The sequence below is a fragment of the Numida meleagris genome, chromosome 4 (genome assembly GCF_002078875.1).
Source record: "Numida meleagris isolate 19003 breed g44 Domestic line chromosome 4, NumMel1.0, whole genome shotgun sequence".
Lineage (NCBI taxonomy): Eukaryota > Metazoa > Chordata > Aves > Galliformes > Numididae > Numida > Numida meleagris.
This window is the reverse complement of record NC_034412.1, coordinates 19,447,517-19,465,122: the sequence shown is the minus strand read 5'-3', so window position 1 is coordinate 19,465,122 and position 17,606 is coordinate 19,447,517. Positions and strand designations below refer to the sequence as shown.

Below are 17,606 nucleotides of genomic sequence, written 5' to 3'. Positions count from 1 at the left end.
GTGGCGGCGGGCGCCGGAAGGCCGCGGCGGGCTGGGGCGGAGCGCTGGGTGCCGCTCCGAGAGGGCTGGGGCCGCCCGTGCCGCCGCGCGTCCGCCAAGTGCTCCGCGTGTCCCCGCGGGCCGGGCTGGCGCAGCGCTGCCTCGGAAGGTGAACCGCTGCCCGCCGCGAGGATGGACAGCGAGGTGCAGAGGGACGGTCGCATCCTGGACTTGATCGATGACGCGTGGCGGGAGGACAAACTGCCGTACGAGGACGTGGCCATCCCGCTGGTAGGTGCATCGCTGCCCGTCCGTCCGAGCTTCTGCCCGGCCCTCCCGACTGCAGCACACACACCGCCGGCGGGCAGCCGGGCCGTGCCAGAAGCTGCTGGGATGGCCGTGGCTCGCCGTCGTCCTGCCCGCAGCAGCTGCACTCCCCTTTCCCTGGCCAGCTGCTGTACCGCAGAGCTGGAGCACCTTCCCGCCGCACACCTCTGCCTTTGGCACCACAGAGAAGTAGGACTGTCCTTTCTCTGTGAATGTTTTTCACATGTCTAATCACTTTTCGAAACGCGTCGTTGCAGTTTCCACTTCAAGGAGAGCAGCGAGCACGCTGCTTGCTCTCTGCAGGTAGGATTCCCTACCTGAGAACCCTCTGCCCTGAGAAGGCACAGCTGTCATAGAATCATAGAATTGCCTGGGTTGGAAAAGTCCTTCAAGATCATCAAGTCCACCCTCAACCTGACCATCCTTCCATTGCTTAGCCGTACTGCTGCCAGGCCAGGAAGGTGCAGATGATCCCTTATCCCACAGATCCCCAGGTTGAAGCTTCACATCTACCCCACCTCAGCCATCTGGGAACTCTCCATGGATCCTCCATGGTATGTGAGGATCTTCCCCTTCCCTGTTAGCACAGGTGTAAGCTGGCTAGCACTGACAAAACAGTCGTGCCAAAATCGTGGCAACCGATAGGCTGATAGTTTCTGCCAGCAAAGAGACATTTCCAAATTGCCAGTGACATCACTTGGGCTTTAGCCCTTACATCCCAGTGTGTCATCACTCTTGGAAAAAGTGCAGCTCGAGTTTTGCCAAGCCCCTTCTGGGAGCAGTGAGGGGATCTCGGCACCTTCTCATCAGAGGGGGCCAGGAGCAGCTACCCTCCTCCAAAATCAGTAATACACAGCGATTCCTGCCAAGATTTGGACTAGAGGGAAAGATTTTGCAGAACTGTAGTTCTCAGATAGCAGCACCCAACCCCTCCTTTGCTTTGGATAATGTTTTTTTAAGGCAAGCTAAGTATTATAAACTACTTCCTTGCTGACATTTGCCATCACCCTGTGTCCAGGTCGAGAAACATTACTGTTTCATTATGGCAGGCTCAGAGCTGGAAACCTCACCAGTTAACAACAGAAAAAAAGGTCCAGTTGTGGATATGCAGAGCCCCAGGGATGGGACTGGCTCTGATCATATGGAGAGACCAGCACAAATTCACAGGAGATTTGATCAGAAGCACTGTGAAGGAGCAACCAGAATGGCTGTAAAGTGGTATGTGAGCCTGTCCTGAGCATCTGATCCAGTGCTCACTGCAGAGATTTCCATGAGCTCGCATGGCCCAAAGTCATACACTGTTTTCTAAAGTGATTTCATTTAGCTCATATTGAGATTTCCAGAGATCCAGAACTCAGAATTCTTGCCCAGTGTCTTCTGGAATAACGTACTTTGTGACTACACCAATACAGCAACACGGAGAACAAATAATATAAGGAAGTAAAATGAAATCGCATTTAAACTCTGCTTCCTCCTTCCTGCATGCTGAGCAGCTTGGTGTTGCACTTGGTGGGGGTTTCTGACATCTCCTGTTGCTACAGCACAGCCGCACCAGAGTTCTGCATGTAGGAAGAGGAAGGATTTCTCACCTGCCATAAGAAAGTGATGTGTTACAAAGCCAGCTGTCTTAATACAGCTACAGTAAATGCAATATCTGTATTCTGGGCAGTGACAAAGAAACAATCCAAACAAGCAGTGGAATAATTGCACCATGCTATTATTTACTTATTTTGCATTTTCTATATATTCTCCTTCACTGTGTGTGCAGTCTGAGTACATAGCAAGGCCCCAGGGCCCCGGAAAGCCAATTTACCTTTCAGATGAAGCATCATAATCATATGAAAAGAACATTGTTCCTCACCAGGCTTAGTAATATTTTAACTGAATCAGTATGTATGATATGTATTGTTCAGATGCCCCCTCCGGTCTCATTTGTGGATTTTTATATTTATTCATACGAAGTCTTAGTCACCTGCTCCTTTTAGGAAGCTTATTATGCACAGAATGCATTGTACCTTTTTTTGTCATTCTCAGAATGAGCTCCCTGAACCAGAGCAAGACAATGGAGGTACAACGGAGTCTGTGAAAGAGCAAGAAATGAAGTGGACAGACTTGTCTCTCCAGTATCTCCATGAAAACGTCCCTCCCACGGGAAGCTAGTGAACCTGGGAGATTTCACGCAGAGGGTGCATGAAAGCAACATAAAAATTATTTTTCTTCTGACCACCTCTGTCATACACTTCTCTAAGGAGGAAACAAAGTTTCTGAAAAGGGCTTGGATTCAAACTACAGTGACCCAGCAGTCCAACATGGTTCTTTAATTTGCAGGAAATCACAAAGGCCACCTGAAACCTCAGAGCTAATAGCAGGATGTTTCTCCCTACTTATGTAAAATTATTTTATATCTTCTGTTAACTTATTCTTTAGTTGTTGCCAATTCTGATCTTAAATGTTTTTTTGCACGTGATAAAAAAAGTAGTTTTCACTGTCTGGAGTTGTTCTTGCATTTAAAAACTCGGAATGGGATGTTTGTGACCATGGAGGTTTATGTCCCAAGAAGTATAACTGTGTTTTGTGTTAGAGTTCACTGTACAAAACCCAGATAACCACAAGCCAGTTGTTACCATCTTTAATGTGACTGAGGAAGGAGCGTGTGTGCAGGGCACGAGTGAAAGTCTGCTCAGTAGGATTCTAGGGCTGGACGTGATCTGTAAACAGGAGTTTGAGGCTATTTGAACTCCTTATCTCTAGATTTGACAGTGGCACTGGACATTTCCAGTGCTGACATCCAGGGTATATTTTCCAATACACATGCTTTAAACAGTGCCATTTGTGCTAAAATGGTGGCTACTCAAAATCACTGTCTTTTAGAAGAACCTGCCAGTGCCAGCCCAGTGACTGACGATGGCTGCTCCAGTGAGCTGACTCAGAGAGGAAACAGACATTTAAGGGAAGTGATGGGGAAAAGGAACAAGGGGATCTTAGCTTCAGGCAAAAAAAATGTTACGTCTTCTTATGCTGAGACAAAAAGGCAAGGCCCTCTTGATTTCTTTACCTCATTTTATCTCTGATTCTCAAACATCTTTTGTGATAGGTAAAAGCCTTCTGTTCATCTTTGCGTGTTTCGCTCTTGGACTGATTCCTTCACACCGCTGGCAGAACTTGCTAAGGAGAAAATATTTTGACAGTTTAGGACTACTGGTAGAGGTGAGAAAGAATCTGGAAGGAAAACAAAATTTCAGAGTATTTTCTATTGCCAGTGCATCAGAAAAAAAAAGCATTTTCCTGGAACCTGCAGCTTCCAGATTCTACAGAAATCTTTTGGGCGCCTCTCCACTGTGTTTATCCTCTTCAAAATTAACAAAACCCAATGTTGGCCTGTGTGAGTATCACACGGAGCACGTCAGATGTCTTGTGAGGCTGTGAATGCTCGGTTTGAGGTGCTTGAGAAAAAAACTGTGCGTGGCTGGGGGGGGCCTCTGCCTGAGGAGTTAGCAGTGCCTGCACCGAGCCAGCAGTGCGCTTGTCTGAACAAGAAGGAGCTGCAGGCAGCCAGCAGGCAGGTAAGGATTAACCCAAGCTTCATGTGTACAGTACAGACCGAAGAAACAGCTACGCCGCTGGGAACTGTTATAGCTCAGCTCCTCGCTGCATCTCACCAGGGGCAAAACAGAGCTTGTGCTTAATGAGGTATTTCTGATCCTCCCCATGTTCCCTCTCCCTGCAAAGAAAACACTAGAAGCTGTGTGGTGGCTTTGTCTATCCAGCAGCCGTCTCTGTTCTCTCTTCCCCTCACCTCTCACTCCATCACAAACTCCATCCCCATCGCACCAATTTTGCCACAAGATTTTCCGGCTCCCATTTCAGGCTTCCTTTCCCACCCCTGACAGTTGTCTCTGCATCTGCCGTCTTCTTACTGCCCAGCAGGAAAAAAAAAAAAAGCCTTTCTCACTTGAATTGGAGCTGGATTCACAAGGTTCCAGCAGGGCTACAAGAAAACGTGGGGATGCCAGATTTTGAGTGCTATCCAAGACAGCAGCTTCTTGGCAGCATGTCCTGAGTAGAACTGGGACCTTCCCTTTGTCAGGACAGAGTGGTGCCCATCCACACCCTGCCTGAGGCTGCAGGACCTCACAGATTAAAAGGGAGGCTGGGCTTCCAACCTGCTGGAGACAGCCAGAGTGTGGGAGAGCCAGAAGAACACGGATGGGAGTGTCCCAGTGCTGCTAGCATGGGGTCCTGGGAAGCTGAGAGCTGGCCCTGCCCAGATGCCTATCAGCTTTGCAGTGACACCTATGTTCTTCGCTGCCTTTTGACATCCTTTGCAGAAGACAAACAGGCACGCAGTAATTTCAACACGGGTAGTCAAACTGCTGCTTACAGGGTGATACTAAACCGTTTCTGTCTTTGATTAGTCACGCCTCAGGGCAAATGATATTTAAAATAAGGAATCTTGCTACAATAGGAGGTGCCCCACCTTTTGAGAAAGAAGCGCAAGTTGTATAACTTCAGACCAGTCTTCATTCCTTGGCTGATAACTTCCTCCTTTCACCACACCTACATTACTGGCTGAAAAAGAGAGCAAACTCTTGTCAGAGACAGCGAGTACATGCCAAAGAAACTGCGGGACCCGCAAGATTTTCTACCTGTAGAAGTTCCATGTGGGAGCCCATATGCTGAGGCTGTGTGTCATGCTCTTCTGCTTTTTGTATGGGGTGAAAACAGGTAGGAAGTCAATCATTTTGATTTTTTTGTTCAGTATAGCGCTTTCTCTGCTTTGCGGAAATGTAAAGGTATCTGCCCTCTGCATTATAAGGTTACTGTGCAGGATTTTTAGCTAGCATTAGTTGTTTTGGCAAAGCAAACTATCTTGGTTTCATGAACTGAAGAGTTCTAAACATAAAGCCAGAAGTCATTTGTATTATCTCTCCTTCACTTTGCAAACATTTCTCTTACATAAGTACCATCCATCGGCACAGAAAACGTCACTTGAAATCTTCAGAGAAGAATGATTTCTTTTCAGCAGCGCGTTACATGACAGCCACAAAGGATGAATTAGCATTTATGAACACTAAACTTCACTTGATATCCTCGTGGCCCCATCAAGAATCAACCTGCTTAATAATCAACAAATGTAGTGCCTTCTGCTAGCGCACACACGGGAGCAAGTCGCTTGCTTCGTGAAGCTGCAGCTCCCTGCTTTGCAGAGAAAATAAACAGGATTTAAAACAACACAAAGGATCCTCACAAAGACTAACTGATATTTCATCAGGATCCCTGGGGCAGTCCTGGGGGTCTCGTTGTACTTATTTTGATGAATATGCTGTAGGAAATGTAGCAATAAGTGGGAAAAGAGAATTGTGTGAAAAAGCACCAAGGAAACCCAGCGAGCTACTGAAGGCCATTTTAAGAGGTGACGGGCACACTCTTCACATGGAAAGCGTGGAAATACTCAGCAATGCTGCTAGATTTGCTGTGTGGCAACGCTCAACGCCGAGCACTTTAGTGCTGATGCCTAAGGGTGACAACATTTGAAACAAATGGCACATCCCAGGCAAGGTGACGGTGTTCTGGAAGTCAGGGACGCTGCAGGCAACCACAGGAGCAGCAGCACGCTGGTTGGAGGTCTGCAGGAGCTGCTGAGCAGGGAGCAGCTCCGTGGTGGGCTCTGTGAGGAAGTATGTTCTCCCAAGGCTCACAGCTAGGACAGCCACAGATCTGGCAGAAGCACCGGTGATGAAGCAATGAAGAGGAAACCTTCTGAAACTTCACTTTGCAAGAGGACAAACTGCTGCAGTCAAAAAATGGAGATGCCGTTCTTTTTGTGCAGAAGGCCTCAAAGATGACAGCCTCGAAACAGCACTGTTTTAAACCCTTCCCGTCCATAGGATGAACACCCAGGTCAAAAGGAAGGGAAAGTCTCCAAACACCATCTCCAAGGAAGGAATGAGAGAGCCCAGGAGGACACAAGCCTTGTGTGGCACTGACTGCACTGAATGCCACAGGGTCTGCCCAGCACCATTCTCATGGCCGCAGCACTCCCACCTTGCTCCTGGTCTCTAAAAAACAAGCTGTGCTGAAGATACCCTTGTGCTGCAGGCAGGCCTGAGAGGCTGATCTCAAGCTGAAGGCAGAAGATGTCCAGCTCCAACATAGGAACATCACTTTAGCAGATTGCTTTGGCCTCTGCTACAGGTGCTGAGGCATGAGAGCACCTTGCCTAGCAAAGCGGTGTTTGCCCTCCTGTGCTTATCAGAAGGAGTGAAGGCAGGATACCCAGCTGCCCTCATGTGTCAGCTCCTGTAACACACAGCGCTGAGCTGGGCCGTGCAGCAGGGAGAAGCTGGCAGGCTTTCACCCACTATCAGGTCTGATCTGATCTCGTTAATGAAAAGAGAACAAATTTAACAGACTTGGTGCAGATATAACAATGCTTTTTAAACACTTCCTGTTTTAGGGATTAGCAAATCCTGATCTGCTCTCTAATACCTCTTCTTTGGCAGAAGGTTCGGGCTGCTCCGGTGCCAAGCAAGCGCTCCCCAGGGCAAGTCACAGCACAGCACAGAGATAAGAGACAAATTAAGCAAATCGGAGCAGCCTTGCACCATGTAGAAATAATTCTGGTCCAGCATTTCTGCCCGCATTACTATAGCCTCCGCAGCAGTAAAGATGATTAACAATACTGCGTAACAATGCTATATGGGAACTAAAACATATCTGGATATTAATCAAAAATAAATGTGGGTTTTTTTCTCCTACATTGCAGTAGCACCTAGAGGACAGTCGCTGACTGTCACTGTGTGTGCTGCTGCGCATCAGCACAAAACCATAGCTCCCCTCTGCTAGTTACTCTGAGATCTCCAGATGGAGGAGAACTCTTGCTGCTGTTGCTCTATGGAGAGCAAAGAGACCAAGAAAGAGGCTCCAAAGCTCACCTCTGCTCAAGAAAGCAGGGCCCAGAGTGACGTGCTCCTGGGAGATGGGAGTGTTAGGAGGCAGAACACCCTCAACTCAAAGCCCCTGACTTCAACTGATATTCGCTGGCCCTGGCTGAGAGTTCATTTCCCACTGCTCCCGTTCCGCTATTCGTATTTTACCATAGGCTTTCCACAGGAAGGGCTCCGTGGATTTCAAATGTTAAAATTTATTTCTGAATTTATAGTAGTAATTTAAAATATCCAGTTGGAGTTAACTGCAACATCCTCTTAGCCTATTAACTTTTATTTCTGGAGCTCCTGGGGCTTCTGCAAAGTAATTAGCAGAACTATGGCAACTGAGCAGATTATTTTATGTGCTGGGCACACAGCATTTGTATTACTCTCATGCTTCTGATTTCCATAGGAGGAAAAGCATGAAAGTTTATTGTGGGAACTGTGAGAGATTCATCATTTAGAAATTAAAATGCACAGAGTACTGGACACCTGCTAGAGCACTGCTGCCTTAAAGCTGCAGGTTTCCCAAACCTCTTCCACCTACAGCAAAGCCCTTTTGAGCAGCAAAAATCCTCTAGCAACTGCAGAGGAGCTATTACTGCAGCCCAGGCTGTTTGCAAGAGAGACGCCTTCTCCCACAAGGTTCTTCAATAAAAACAAGGAGATTTGGGGAACAGGCCTGCAGGCCAGAGAAAGGCTACAGAACCTGGGAGGGCCTTCGTAAGCAGTCTGCCTGGAGACCGTTATTCCTTTTCCTAGCAGTGCTCTGCTGGAGCTTGCATGGGGCTGTGAAGGCTCAGCTGGTGGTCTGCTGGAAAAGCAGAGAACAAAGATAGGCTTTCAAATGGCAGAGACTGTCGTGAAAAGCAGCACTTACTGAAAATTTGGGAACTCTCCAGCTGCGTAGAAAGCATTATCAGTACCATATCTCATTCAGACAAAGGGTGTCCCATTTCACAGTCTGAAATAGCAGGCTGTATCTGCAAATACAAATGAAGCACTGAGCTGTCCCTCACAGCAGCAAGATCCTGCGCAGCCTGCCAGCTCCAGACAAAGTACAGAGAAATCTCTTCACCTTAGAACTTGTCCAGGGCATCTGGGTGCGCTGTCCAACCTACACAGCAATCACACTAGCTGTCATTCCCTTGTGAGGTTTCCGGAGAGCCCATGCCACCTCCCAGCTGCTAGTGGCAGCAGGGCTGTGCTGCTCCTAGAAGGTGCACTCGCTGCCTTTGTTCCAACACAGAAAGAAAAACTAAGATACAGAGCAGCTCCAAGCACCAACATGATGCACAGGAAAGGAGCAGCTCACGCAGCTCCCAGCACACGTTCTGTGCCTGGGCAGGGCTGGCAGGTAGAAAAGGCCAAGAGAAATGCTTGGGTGCTAACCTCAGGAATGCCATGCTGTGCTCGTTTCAGATCCCAGGGAGATATGTCCTGCTTTCACCGTGCTCAGCTTCAGCAGCGCCTTGATAGGGACCGACCTGGAAGTGAAGCTGATGCTGTACACCAGACAGAATGAAGACTGTGCCGAAGAGCTCAATTCAACGGCCTCCAAGTATCTAGATCTGAGCAAGAAAACCACCTTCATTATCCATGGATACCGGCCCACAGGCTCTGCCCCGGTCTGGATCCCTGACCTGGTGCATCTCCTGCTTTCTGTAGAGGATATGAACATCATCGTTGTGGACTGGAACCGGGGGGCAACTACTGTCATCTACAGTAACGCTTCCAGAAATGGCAAGAAAGTTGCTGAGATTCTGAGGAAATTTATGGATGAAATGTTGGTAAGTGGAACGTTCACGCTATGATATAGTTATTAACGCACAATATGTAAAGGGCACAAAGGAAGTGTTTAAAAACAGCAGCATGTCTGGGAACAGAAACTCCTAAAAGGGAATACATTCATTTTTTGGAAATGTAGCTACACTGCAGTGCCAAAATCTGTACTTGGATTTGGTACGATGGCATTTTGTTGTGATATTCAGTTCACTTTGCATTTCTGGATATTTGTTTTCCCATCCACTGAAACTCTATTTCCACCTTCTGGATGTCCAAAGTCAGCTTAAAGTGACACTGGGTCACTGGATCTTTATGTCTGCTAATGCCTTGCATGGAGTCCATGAATACTTGTTCCTGTCCAACATGTACTCAGTGCCTCAGGGAAATACAACCTTTGCCTGAGCTGTTGCATTCACAACTCTCAGATACGGGCCTTAAATATGAGTTCTGGATATACTGTGGGACTACTAAACAGGAAAATTATAAAATCATAGAATATCCCGAGTTGGATGTAACCCATAAGGATCATTGAGTCCAACTCTATTTATATGGAGTGGAACACACCACTGGAAAACATGGGAAAAGTAGAGAGATGCATTTACATTCCTCCTCCTGACTTTTCTTATGCTTTTTTAGCATGCCTAACACCTGCGGCCACAGTTATATTTTTAAATCCCAGATTAATGGAGCATCACTCGACTCCATTCACATGATAGGAGTAAGCCTGGGAGCGCACATCTCCGGCCTCGTGGGACAGATGTTTAATGGTCAGCTGGGAAGGATCACAGGTAACCTTCTTGCTGGCAGCCCTTTTGCTTCCAGGACTGCTGCTCACTGTGAGCGTTGTGGGCTGCACACTGGGGTGATGCCACGCGCATAGTTCTGTGTTGCAGGCCTCGACCCAGCGGGCCCCTTGTACAGAGGAAAGCCACCCAGTGAGAGGCTGGACCCTACTGATGCACAGTTTGTTGATGTCATTCACTCGGACACCGATGGTACGTGGTGATGTCTCCTCTTTACCACTGAAAGGAAATCTGCTGGGAGTGCAGGTTCAGGTTGGAAGTTAGGTTCAGGATGGTTCCAGTTGGATATTAGGGAAAATGTATTCTCAGAAGGTGCAGTGAGGCACTGGTACAGGCTGCCCAGGGAGGTGATGAGGTCACCGTCCCTGGGAATGTGCAAGAAAAGTGGTGTGGCACTGAGGGACATGGGCGGTGGGCGTGGTGGGGGTGGACTGATGGTTTGACCTGATGATCTTAGTCTTTCCTAACCATAATGGTTCTACAATTCACAGGGAAGCAGGAGTGGTGGTGGGCAGCTCTGCTAGGATGATCTGTGCTGCTTTGGCACCCTGCAAGTCTCTAAGGGGGTTGCTCAGCATGATGCTTCCTGCCTCCATCCCACTTCTTTTGGGTTAAACCATCCTATATGGCAAATCCAGCATCTCCCTCAGCCCTCTCCTCTGCCAGCCAGTGCACAGCATGTCTCCAAACCCTCCTGCTGGGCCAGCAGCATGGCACAAGCCCTCTGCTCTGTTCTCCTCAGCTCCCTCTCCTCACCTCACTGCTGACTTTTGCCATCGCCAACAATTCGGACCTCAGCAGCACAGAAACACCCAATGTTTCACAGCCCTCCTCCTTTCCTGCAGGCAAAAAAGGCAAATTTTGCACTGTGTCACACACACAGACTTATTTTATGTATCTGATACCATTGCTAAAATGACCTCATTGGGTCTCAGTTTGGCCCGCTGCATAAACAGGTGAATGACTTTAATATTCCCTGCACAAGCAGGCATCCTAGAGCTAAATAACTATTACATTCTCCAGCTGGTTTCTTCTGTTTCCTTCCTCACCATTCTACTATTCAATATTCCCTCCCCGGATATCCTCCCTTCCCAGGACTGGGCTATGCAGATGCCCTCGGCCACATTGACTTCTACCCCAACGGCGGCACCGACCAGCCAGGCTGCCCACCAACAGTATTTGCTGGTAACTCATTCTTGAATTGCACACACACACACTGACAAAATGTTTCCAATCAGAGAACAGGAGAAGGCCAAAGAAACATCACCACGGATAGAAAATAGATGAAAGCCATTTTCTGGGAAAGCCATAAGAGCAATCCCTTGCCGACACATTGATGTAATGGGCTCAGCTGGTGGGCACCAATGTCCGAGTGAGGGCTGGCACAGGCATACGTGGGATGAATTTTCCATGCAAAAACTCATCAAGTAAACTTGCATCCTCATTTTGTGGATATGTTTAGAAAACGCAGGAGGTTTTTCTTACCCCAGGGACCAGCAATAGCAAGAACCTACTCAGAAAGCAGGTTCAAGGTGAAGTCATCTGTTAGATGGATGCAGCCACAGACAGTACTGCTTTCCTGCAGCATGAGGACTGCTAATGAAATATTTCTTCTCTGTGTTTGGTTAAGGATTGAAGTACTTTAAATGTGACCACCAGAGGTCTGTTTTCCTCTTCATGGCGTCCCTGAAAAAGAGCTGCAATATCACGACGTACCCGTGTGAGTCGTACAGGAGCTACAGGAAGGGCAAATGTACCAGCTGCAAAACCTTCCAGCCGATGCCATGCCCCGTCCTAGGTAAGGATCAGGGGAGCACAAAGGGATTTCCCTGTGCTTTGCACAAATACATTGCGTTATGATCTACAACAGAAATTCACACATAGCGGATGCAGGGCAGGAAAAGCCAAAACAAGAATTGAGATCTTTACACAACAGGCTACCTTAGAATGATAGAATCACAGACTGGCTTGGGTTGGAAGAGACCTTAAAGACCCTCTGGTTCCAAGCCCTGCCCCACCAGCTTCAGACTGCCCAGGGCCCCATCCAGCCTGGCCTTGAGCACCTCCAGGGATGGGGCAGCCACAGCTTCTCTTTGCAGCTGAACAGAGAAACACTATTTCTTAAATGTTTGCATTGTTATTCTCAGCAATGTAATTGCTTATATACCTGCTCAGGAACTCTGTTTCATTTTTCAACTGTTGTCTACAGGCTATTACGCCCACGAGTGGAAAAGCCATTTAATACAACAGAGCCATCCAGTGACAAATATGTATTTCGATACAGCAGATGAAGAGCCATTTTGCCGTAAGTGACAAAGATTTCTGGAATGATTTCTCTTTGTGCATGGCCTCCTTCAGCAGAGATGGTCGGCTCTGGCATGGAGACGGGGACAGGAGAAAGAAAAGGCAATCTGCAGAGGCCAGAGCAGGCACTGTGGGAGGCAGCACGGTGAGAGCCACACAGAGGCCTCCGGGTGTGCTGTGCTGTAATCCTGAGGAGTGTGCTTCCTCCGGGGCTTTCCCACACATACCCAACCACACCTCACCCCACAGCTCTTAGCACTCATGACAGATCCCTGCAATGAAGGTGGCAAGCAGGAGGGAGAAAGGTTCCTGAGCTGCCTCAGGCAGGTTGTGTTGGGCCAAGGGTTGCACACAGCCGGGCTGGGATGCACAGCGGGGCAGGGTGTGACCGCGCTCTCTCTTGCTCGCAGTTTACCACTACTTAGTGGATATCATTACCTGGAACAAGGGCACCAGGAGGGGCACCCTCAGCGTGGTGTTAGCTGACAGCACCGGGAAGAAGGCAGAATCCAAAGTTAACCCGTAAGTCTCACTGACTTGAAGATGTACAAGTATTAGCAAACCACCCAGCACAGATGGAGCCAAGAAGAAAGCAAGACTTCTTCCTCCCATTGTTGCTGACCCTTGATACTGTACACATGCTGGGTGACCTCTGCAGTGCCCTGGTGCACACCAGTGCAGCCCAGCCCTTTGCTCTGGGTGCTTCCCAGCTCCCTGAGCACTGTCGTGAACAGCAGGGCTGTCCTGAGCCTACAGGAGAGCAGGGTAAATCCCAGCTCCCCCTTTCCTTGTGCCCAGCACAGCAGGGATGAACCTGGGCCTGAACACATAACAGCCAAATCAATTCATTCTGCTTGGAGAGGCAAAAACAACCAGCATTCATCTGGACATGCAGTTTCCCGTTGATATGAACACGCTGCAGCCCATCGAGTCCTGCCCAACCAGTTTCCCCACATCTCTCTCACTGCATGTTCTCCCAGCCCTATATGCCCACATTGGAACAACCCACATAGCTCTGGCTTGCACAACTCATGGCAGCCCACACACGGCCTATTTACCGCAGGCAGGTGAGAACACGTCCTGCCCATCACACCTCCCAGAGCCCCAAACAAGGGCTGTGTGTGAGTGCTGCAGCTTGGAGGCACCTCCAGTCACAGCCGCCTTCCTCACCGTGCCGAGGGAACCTTGCAGCTGCCATACACAGCGCTATTGTGAGCAGCTCTGTGCTGGCCACCATCGCTCAGAGTGGCTGAACAGGTTCACACTGCAGATCTGAACATGCACCCACTTCCTAAAAACCAGAAACTGATCACAAGTCCGGTCCTCCTCCTCCAGCACTGAGCCTAATATTGCACTGACTGTATTAAAACCACACTGTTCCCCCAGGGAATCCCTGATATCATCTGCTTTATCTCTAGTGAAGCTGCAGCCTTCCAGCAGTACAACCACATCAGCTTGCTCGTTGGATTCAACCAGGATTTTGAAAACATAAAAAGAATTTCCGTGACGTTTTCCACAGGATCTGTCATCGGCCCCAAATTCAAACTCAGGATTCTCCAGATGAGGTTCCAATCACTCACAAACCCAGAAAGGTAAGTGTTACACAAACTGTCCTTGCTGCAAACTGGGCAGAAGTACAGGAATCTCCCACACTCCAAGCCTGGCAAGTTTGCCCAGAGGAGTTACATTTATTTCACGTTCAATAATTCTTGTATACACATCCTGGGAATAAATTCTGCCTTGCACATATGCACACAAATCCCTGACCACCTGCCTGACCACAGAGGTTATCTCATTGTATTGAAAACGTAATTTGTGGTCTGAACCCCACGTGGTGCTGTGATGTTTTAACCTCTGGTCAGGATCATGACCTGTGTGTGGCTGCAGAGAAGCTGCCCAGGCCTGAACTCAGGGCTGAAAGCAAACGTAACTCTTAGGGAAATACAGATGTACTGCCTCATATACACATTTTATACCACAGTAAATTTCTATATCCAGTCTAACAGGGAGATTAATTCACTCTTGGAATCCTGGTGACTGGGAACAGTTGGCCACCATGCCCTGAAGCACTGACTGCTGACCACAGCACACACACTGATGAGACTTCTGCAGAGGCTTCGCTGCAGCCATACCCTTATACTGAAAAGACCCCTGAGATCCCCATGTCCAACCCCGGCCCACCCCACGGTGCCCACTGACCATGTCCCTCAGTGCCACATCTCCACGGCTCTGGAACACCTCCAGGGACGGTGACGGCCCCACATCCAGTCTTTACAGAGTAAAGGCTCTCCACTGCAGTCCTCTCCATTGCTGGGCTGCTGCCCTCACACACAGCAAAGGCAACGCAGATCAGGACTAAAACACACTGGGAGCATCCCTGTTAGGATTCCACCTCACCTCGGGAACCCTCCCGCTGCACTGACAGCACTGCTCACGTCACGGTAGACAAGCACGCAGCGGGAGCGCGCTGGGGCGGGACGGGCTGCGAGCCCCTTCCAGCCCGAGCACCTCTGGGACCGCGCTACGCGCTGGGGCCGCGCTGGGGGCTGGCGGCGGGCAGGGGCTCACCGCGGGCTCGTGCTTTGACGCAGGCCGCCGCTGTGCCGATACGACGTGGTGCTGACGGAGAACGCGGAGCGCAGCTTCAGGCCCATCCCGTGCGCGGAGCGGCGAAGGACAGGCGGCGGCTGAGAGCTCCGGCGCGTCCCGCGGGCACCGCACGGCGGCGCTGCGCTCAATACAGACGTACAACCCCGTGCCTGAGCGCTGTCGGAACGCCCCCAGCGGCTGCACTGCGCCTGCGCGGCGCCCGGGGCGGGGCGGGGCGGGCGCGGTGCCGCGATGTGGCGGCGGCTGGTCGGGCTGCTGCTCGTCTTCGCGGGCTGCACGGTCGCGCTGTGGCTGCTGTCGGCGCGGCTGGGCGCGGGGCAGGCGGGCAGGTGGGTGCGGGCCGGAGGGGGAGGCGGGGCCGGAGCTGGCGGAGCGATTCCTCGCCGCGTGTCCCCTCAGGCCGCTGCGCTTCCCCTCGGACCTGGAGGAGCTGCGGGAGCTGGCCGAGGCGCTGCGGGACTACGAGCGGCGGCACCGCGGGGCGGCGGTGGCCCTGTTCTGCGCCGCCTACCTCTACAAGCAGAGCTTCGCCATCCCCGGCTCCAGCCTGCTGGTAGGGCGCCAGCGGGGCCGGGCTGCGGGCCGCGGGCCGTCGGGGCCGTGGCCCGGCTGTCAGCGCGCTGTTTCCCCGCAGAACGTTCTCGCCGGAGCGCTGTTCGGGCCGTGGATCGGGCTGGTGCTCTGCTCGGCCCTGACGTCCCTGGGAGCCACCTGCTGCTACCTGCTGTCCGGCGCCTTTGGGAAGCGCTTGGTTGTGCGGTACTTTCCTGATAAAGTGGCTCTGCTGCAGAGAAAGGTAACGGCCGCGGTTGTGCGCGTACCGCGCGGGGGCTGCGCTGGGCTCGGGGAGTCCCTGCGGGGCGGCTGAAGCAGCCGTGCTGTGCACCTCCCGATCTCTCGTTCAGGTCAGATCTCGTTTTCCCTGCTCGTGTGGACAGGGGTGGCCCACCGCTGGGCTCCCACGTTTGCGCATTTGGCACTCTCCAGCAGTTCTGGACCGGTTATGTTGTGGGCTGCTGGGCTCTGGGTAGATGTACATTGCTTCATCCCTGGAGGTGCTCAGAGCCAGGCCCTGGGCAGCCGGAGCTGGTGGGGGGCACCCAGCCCACAGCAGGAGTTGGGACTGGGTGATCTTTAGGTCCCTGCCAAGCCATTCTGTTGCTGGGGCCATGCCCCTGTTACTGCTGTCTGACTAACAGATAACGAGGAGCATTTCTCTTGACAGGTCGAAGAGAACAGGAGCTGCCTGTTTTTCTTCCTGTTGTTCCTGAGGCTGTTCCCCATGACACCAAATTGGTTTCTGAATCTCTCAGCACCCATCTTGAACATCCCCATATCCCAGTTCTTCTTCTCCGTTCTCATCGGTGAGGCCTGGGGGCACTGGCAGAGGGGACACAGTGGCAATGCCTCCTCCTCAGCACCAAGCCCTGGGCTGGGGAAGGCAGAGCAGCAGGGCCTAGCTGGGACTGCTGCCCCACTTAACTGCTCACATTCACACTGCTCCTCTTGTAAATGTGGGTGCAGCAGCAGCACAGCAAAGTTTTGTATCATGCCCTTCTCTTTCTGTTACAAACACAGACGCGCATCTGACTTTGGGCATGGATGCATTTGGGCTAATTTGGCGTTCTTGCATGGAGGCAAAGGGGATGCTAACTGGCTTTTTTTGCTCTGATTCTTCCAGGTCTTACACCCTATAACTTTATCTGTGTACAGACAGGAGCCATTCTGTCACAGATCAACTCTCTGGATGCCATTTTCTCTTGGGACACGCTGCTCAAACTGCTTCTAATGGCTACGGTAGCATTGATACCAGGGACTCTGATCAAGAAATACAGCAAGAAGCACTTAAAGCTGGATGAAGACGAGCATGCTCCATTACTCAATGGCAAGAAGAGCATGTGATGGCTCAGATGACCCAGGTGATGGGGGACTGCCTCACAAAAGCTGCAGGTCTCTGTTCCTGTGGGTTATATTCTGCATGCTGTGTCCCTGTGGACCATGGGCAATTGCAGCTTTTACTGTTCTCCTCATCTAAGAGGAGGTGTAATGTTCTCCTTTTTAATGAATGTTTTATTGTGCATGTATCTGCACTGAAAACGTAATAGAAGGAAACTTGGTGAACACTGGAGGTAAATTGCCTGTGTCCTTTTAAGTCGGCCTGCATCTTTGCTGTGCCAGCAGGTGTTGCCAGCCTGTTGCAAATGTATTAGCAACTGACAGAAAGGCAGTAGTACTGGGATCCCTGGAGGAAGACAAATTGTCCCTCCTGGCCCAGCACCACGCTCCTGTGGTCTCCCTGCCAGCCCGAGCCCCAGGCTTCCCGAGGTCTGTGCGTCTCTACAAGTCCAGCTCAGGTGTCGGTGCAGCAGCGCTCCAGGAGGAGGGGGAGTCCCGGCTGGTCCCAGCAGCGTAACTGCTGTGGCAGCCAGCAGCTGCCTGCTTGCGGTGAGGCAGTGCTGCACTCAGCTGTGCCAGCAGAAGCCTTGGCTTTTTTTCACTGCCTTTCTAAAAGCAGCATATCCCAGCTCTCTCAGGCTGTGTTCCTTCCTCCCCCAGCCCTCTCCCCACCAATACCTATTCTGTATTTTTGGCATAAAACGAAAAAAAATTCTACTTCTGCGCTGTTAGATGCAGAGGTACAAGTAGCAAGTTAAAAGTAATGTTTCAGAGTCACTAGCTTGTCCCTGTACCTTCCACAGGAGAGCTTTCCCAGATTCAGAAGACTCTGCCTGTCACTGCAAAGTTGCACACATCCTACAGTGAAAACATCCAGGTTTTGAGGACAGCCAGGAAGTGTCTCTGTGCATCAGGTCCAACAGGGAGCTGCTTCTTCCACCACAGCAGCCAGGGCTGGAAGCGACCTGGACAG

General features: G+C 50.7%; 3 protein-coding genes and 1 long non-coding RNA gene across 6 annotated transcripts; 3 read left to right on the top strand and 1 right to left on the bottom strand.

The window, feature by feature from the left end:
• Window positions 11-2,794, top strand: ANAPC13 (anaphase promoting complex subunit 13). The gene is made up of 2 exons (XM_021397276.1): window positions 11-270; window positions 2,341-2,794. Exons 1-2 carry the CDS (start codon window positions 172-174, stop codon window positions 2,464-2,466), a joined length of 225 nt encoding a protein of 74 aa, XP_021252951.1. The 5' UTR covers window positions 11-171; the 3' UTR covers window positions 2,467-2,794.
• Window positions 2,921-14,834, bottom strand: LOC110399093. Of its 2 annotated transcripts, none has more exons than XR_002438887.1 (3): window positions 14,696-14,834; window positions 4,784-4,875; window positions 2,921-3,471 (listed from the first exon to the last, which is right to left on the bottom strand). It is a non-coding gene; the product is annotated as an uncharacterized LOC110399093 (long non-coding RNA). The 2 variants fall into 2 exon arrangements; XR_002438886.1 differs by having other exon boundaries at window positions 14,327-14,726.
• LIPH (lipase H) lies at window positions 3,532-14,855 on the top strand. Its single transcript, XM_021397273.1, has 10 exons — window positions 3,532-5,031; window positions 8,658-9,025; window positions 9,700-9,808; window positions 9,914-10,015; window positions 10,919-11,008; window positions 11,454-11,621; window positions 12,033-12,128; window positions 12,538-12,649; window positions 13,546-13,719; window positions 14,719-14,855. Exons 1-10 carry the CDS (start codon window positions 4,980-4,982, stop codon window positions 14,816-14,818), a joined length of 1,371 nt encoding a protein of 456 aa, XP_021252948.1. The 5' UTR covers window positions 3,532-4,979; the 3' UTR covers window positions 14,819-14,855.
• TMEM41A (transmembrane protein 41A) lies at window positions 14,919-16,865 on the top strand. 2 transcript variants are annotated; one of them, XM_021397274.1, is made up of 5 exons: window positions 14,920-15,066; window positions 15,137-15,290; window positions 15,372-15,533; window positions 15,963-16,101; window positions 16,419-16,865. In XM_021397274.1, the coding sequence occupies exons 1-5, from the start codon at window positions 14,969-14,971 to the stop codon at window positions 16,637-16,639; spliced, it is 774 nt and encodes a 257-aa protein (XP_021252949.1). In that variant the 5' UTR covers window positions 14,920-14,968; the 3' UTR covers window positions 16,640-16,865. The 2 variants fall into 2 exon arrangements, with proteins under 2 accessions (XP_021252950.1, XP_021252949.1); XM_021397275.1 differs by lacking the exon at window positions 15,963-16,101 and having other exon boundaries at window positions 14,919-15,066; window positions 16,419-16,526.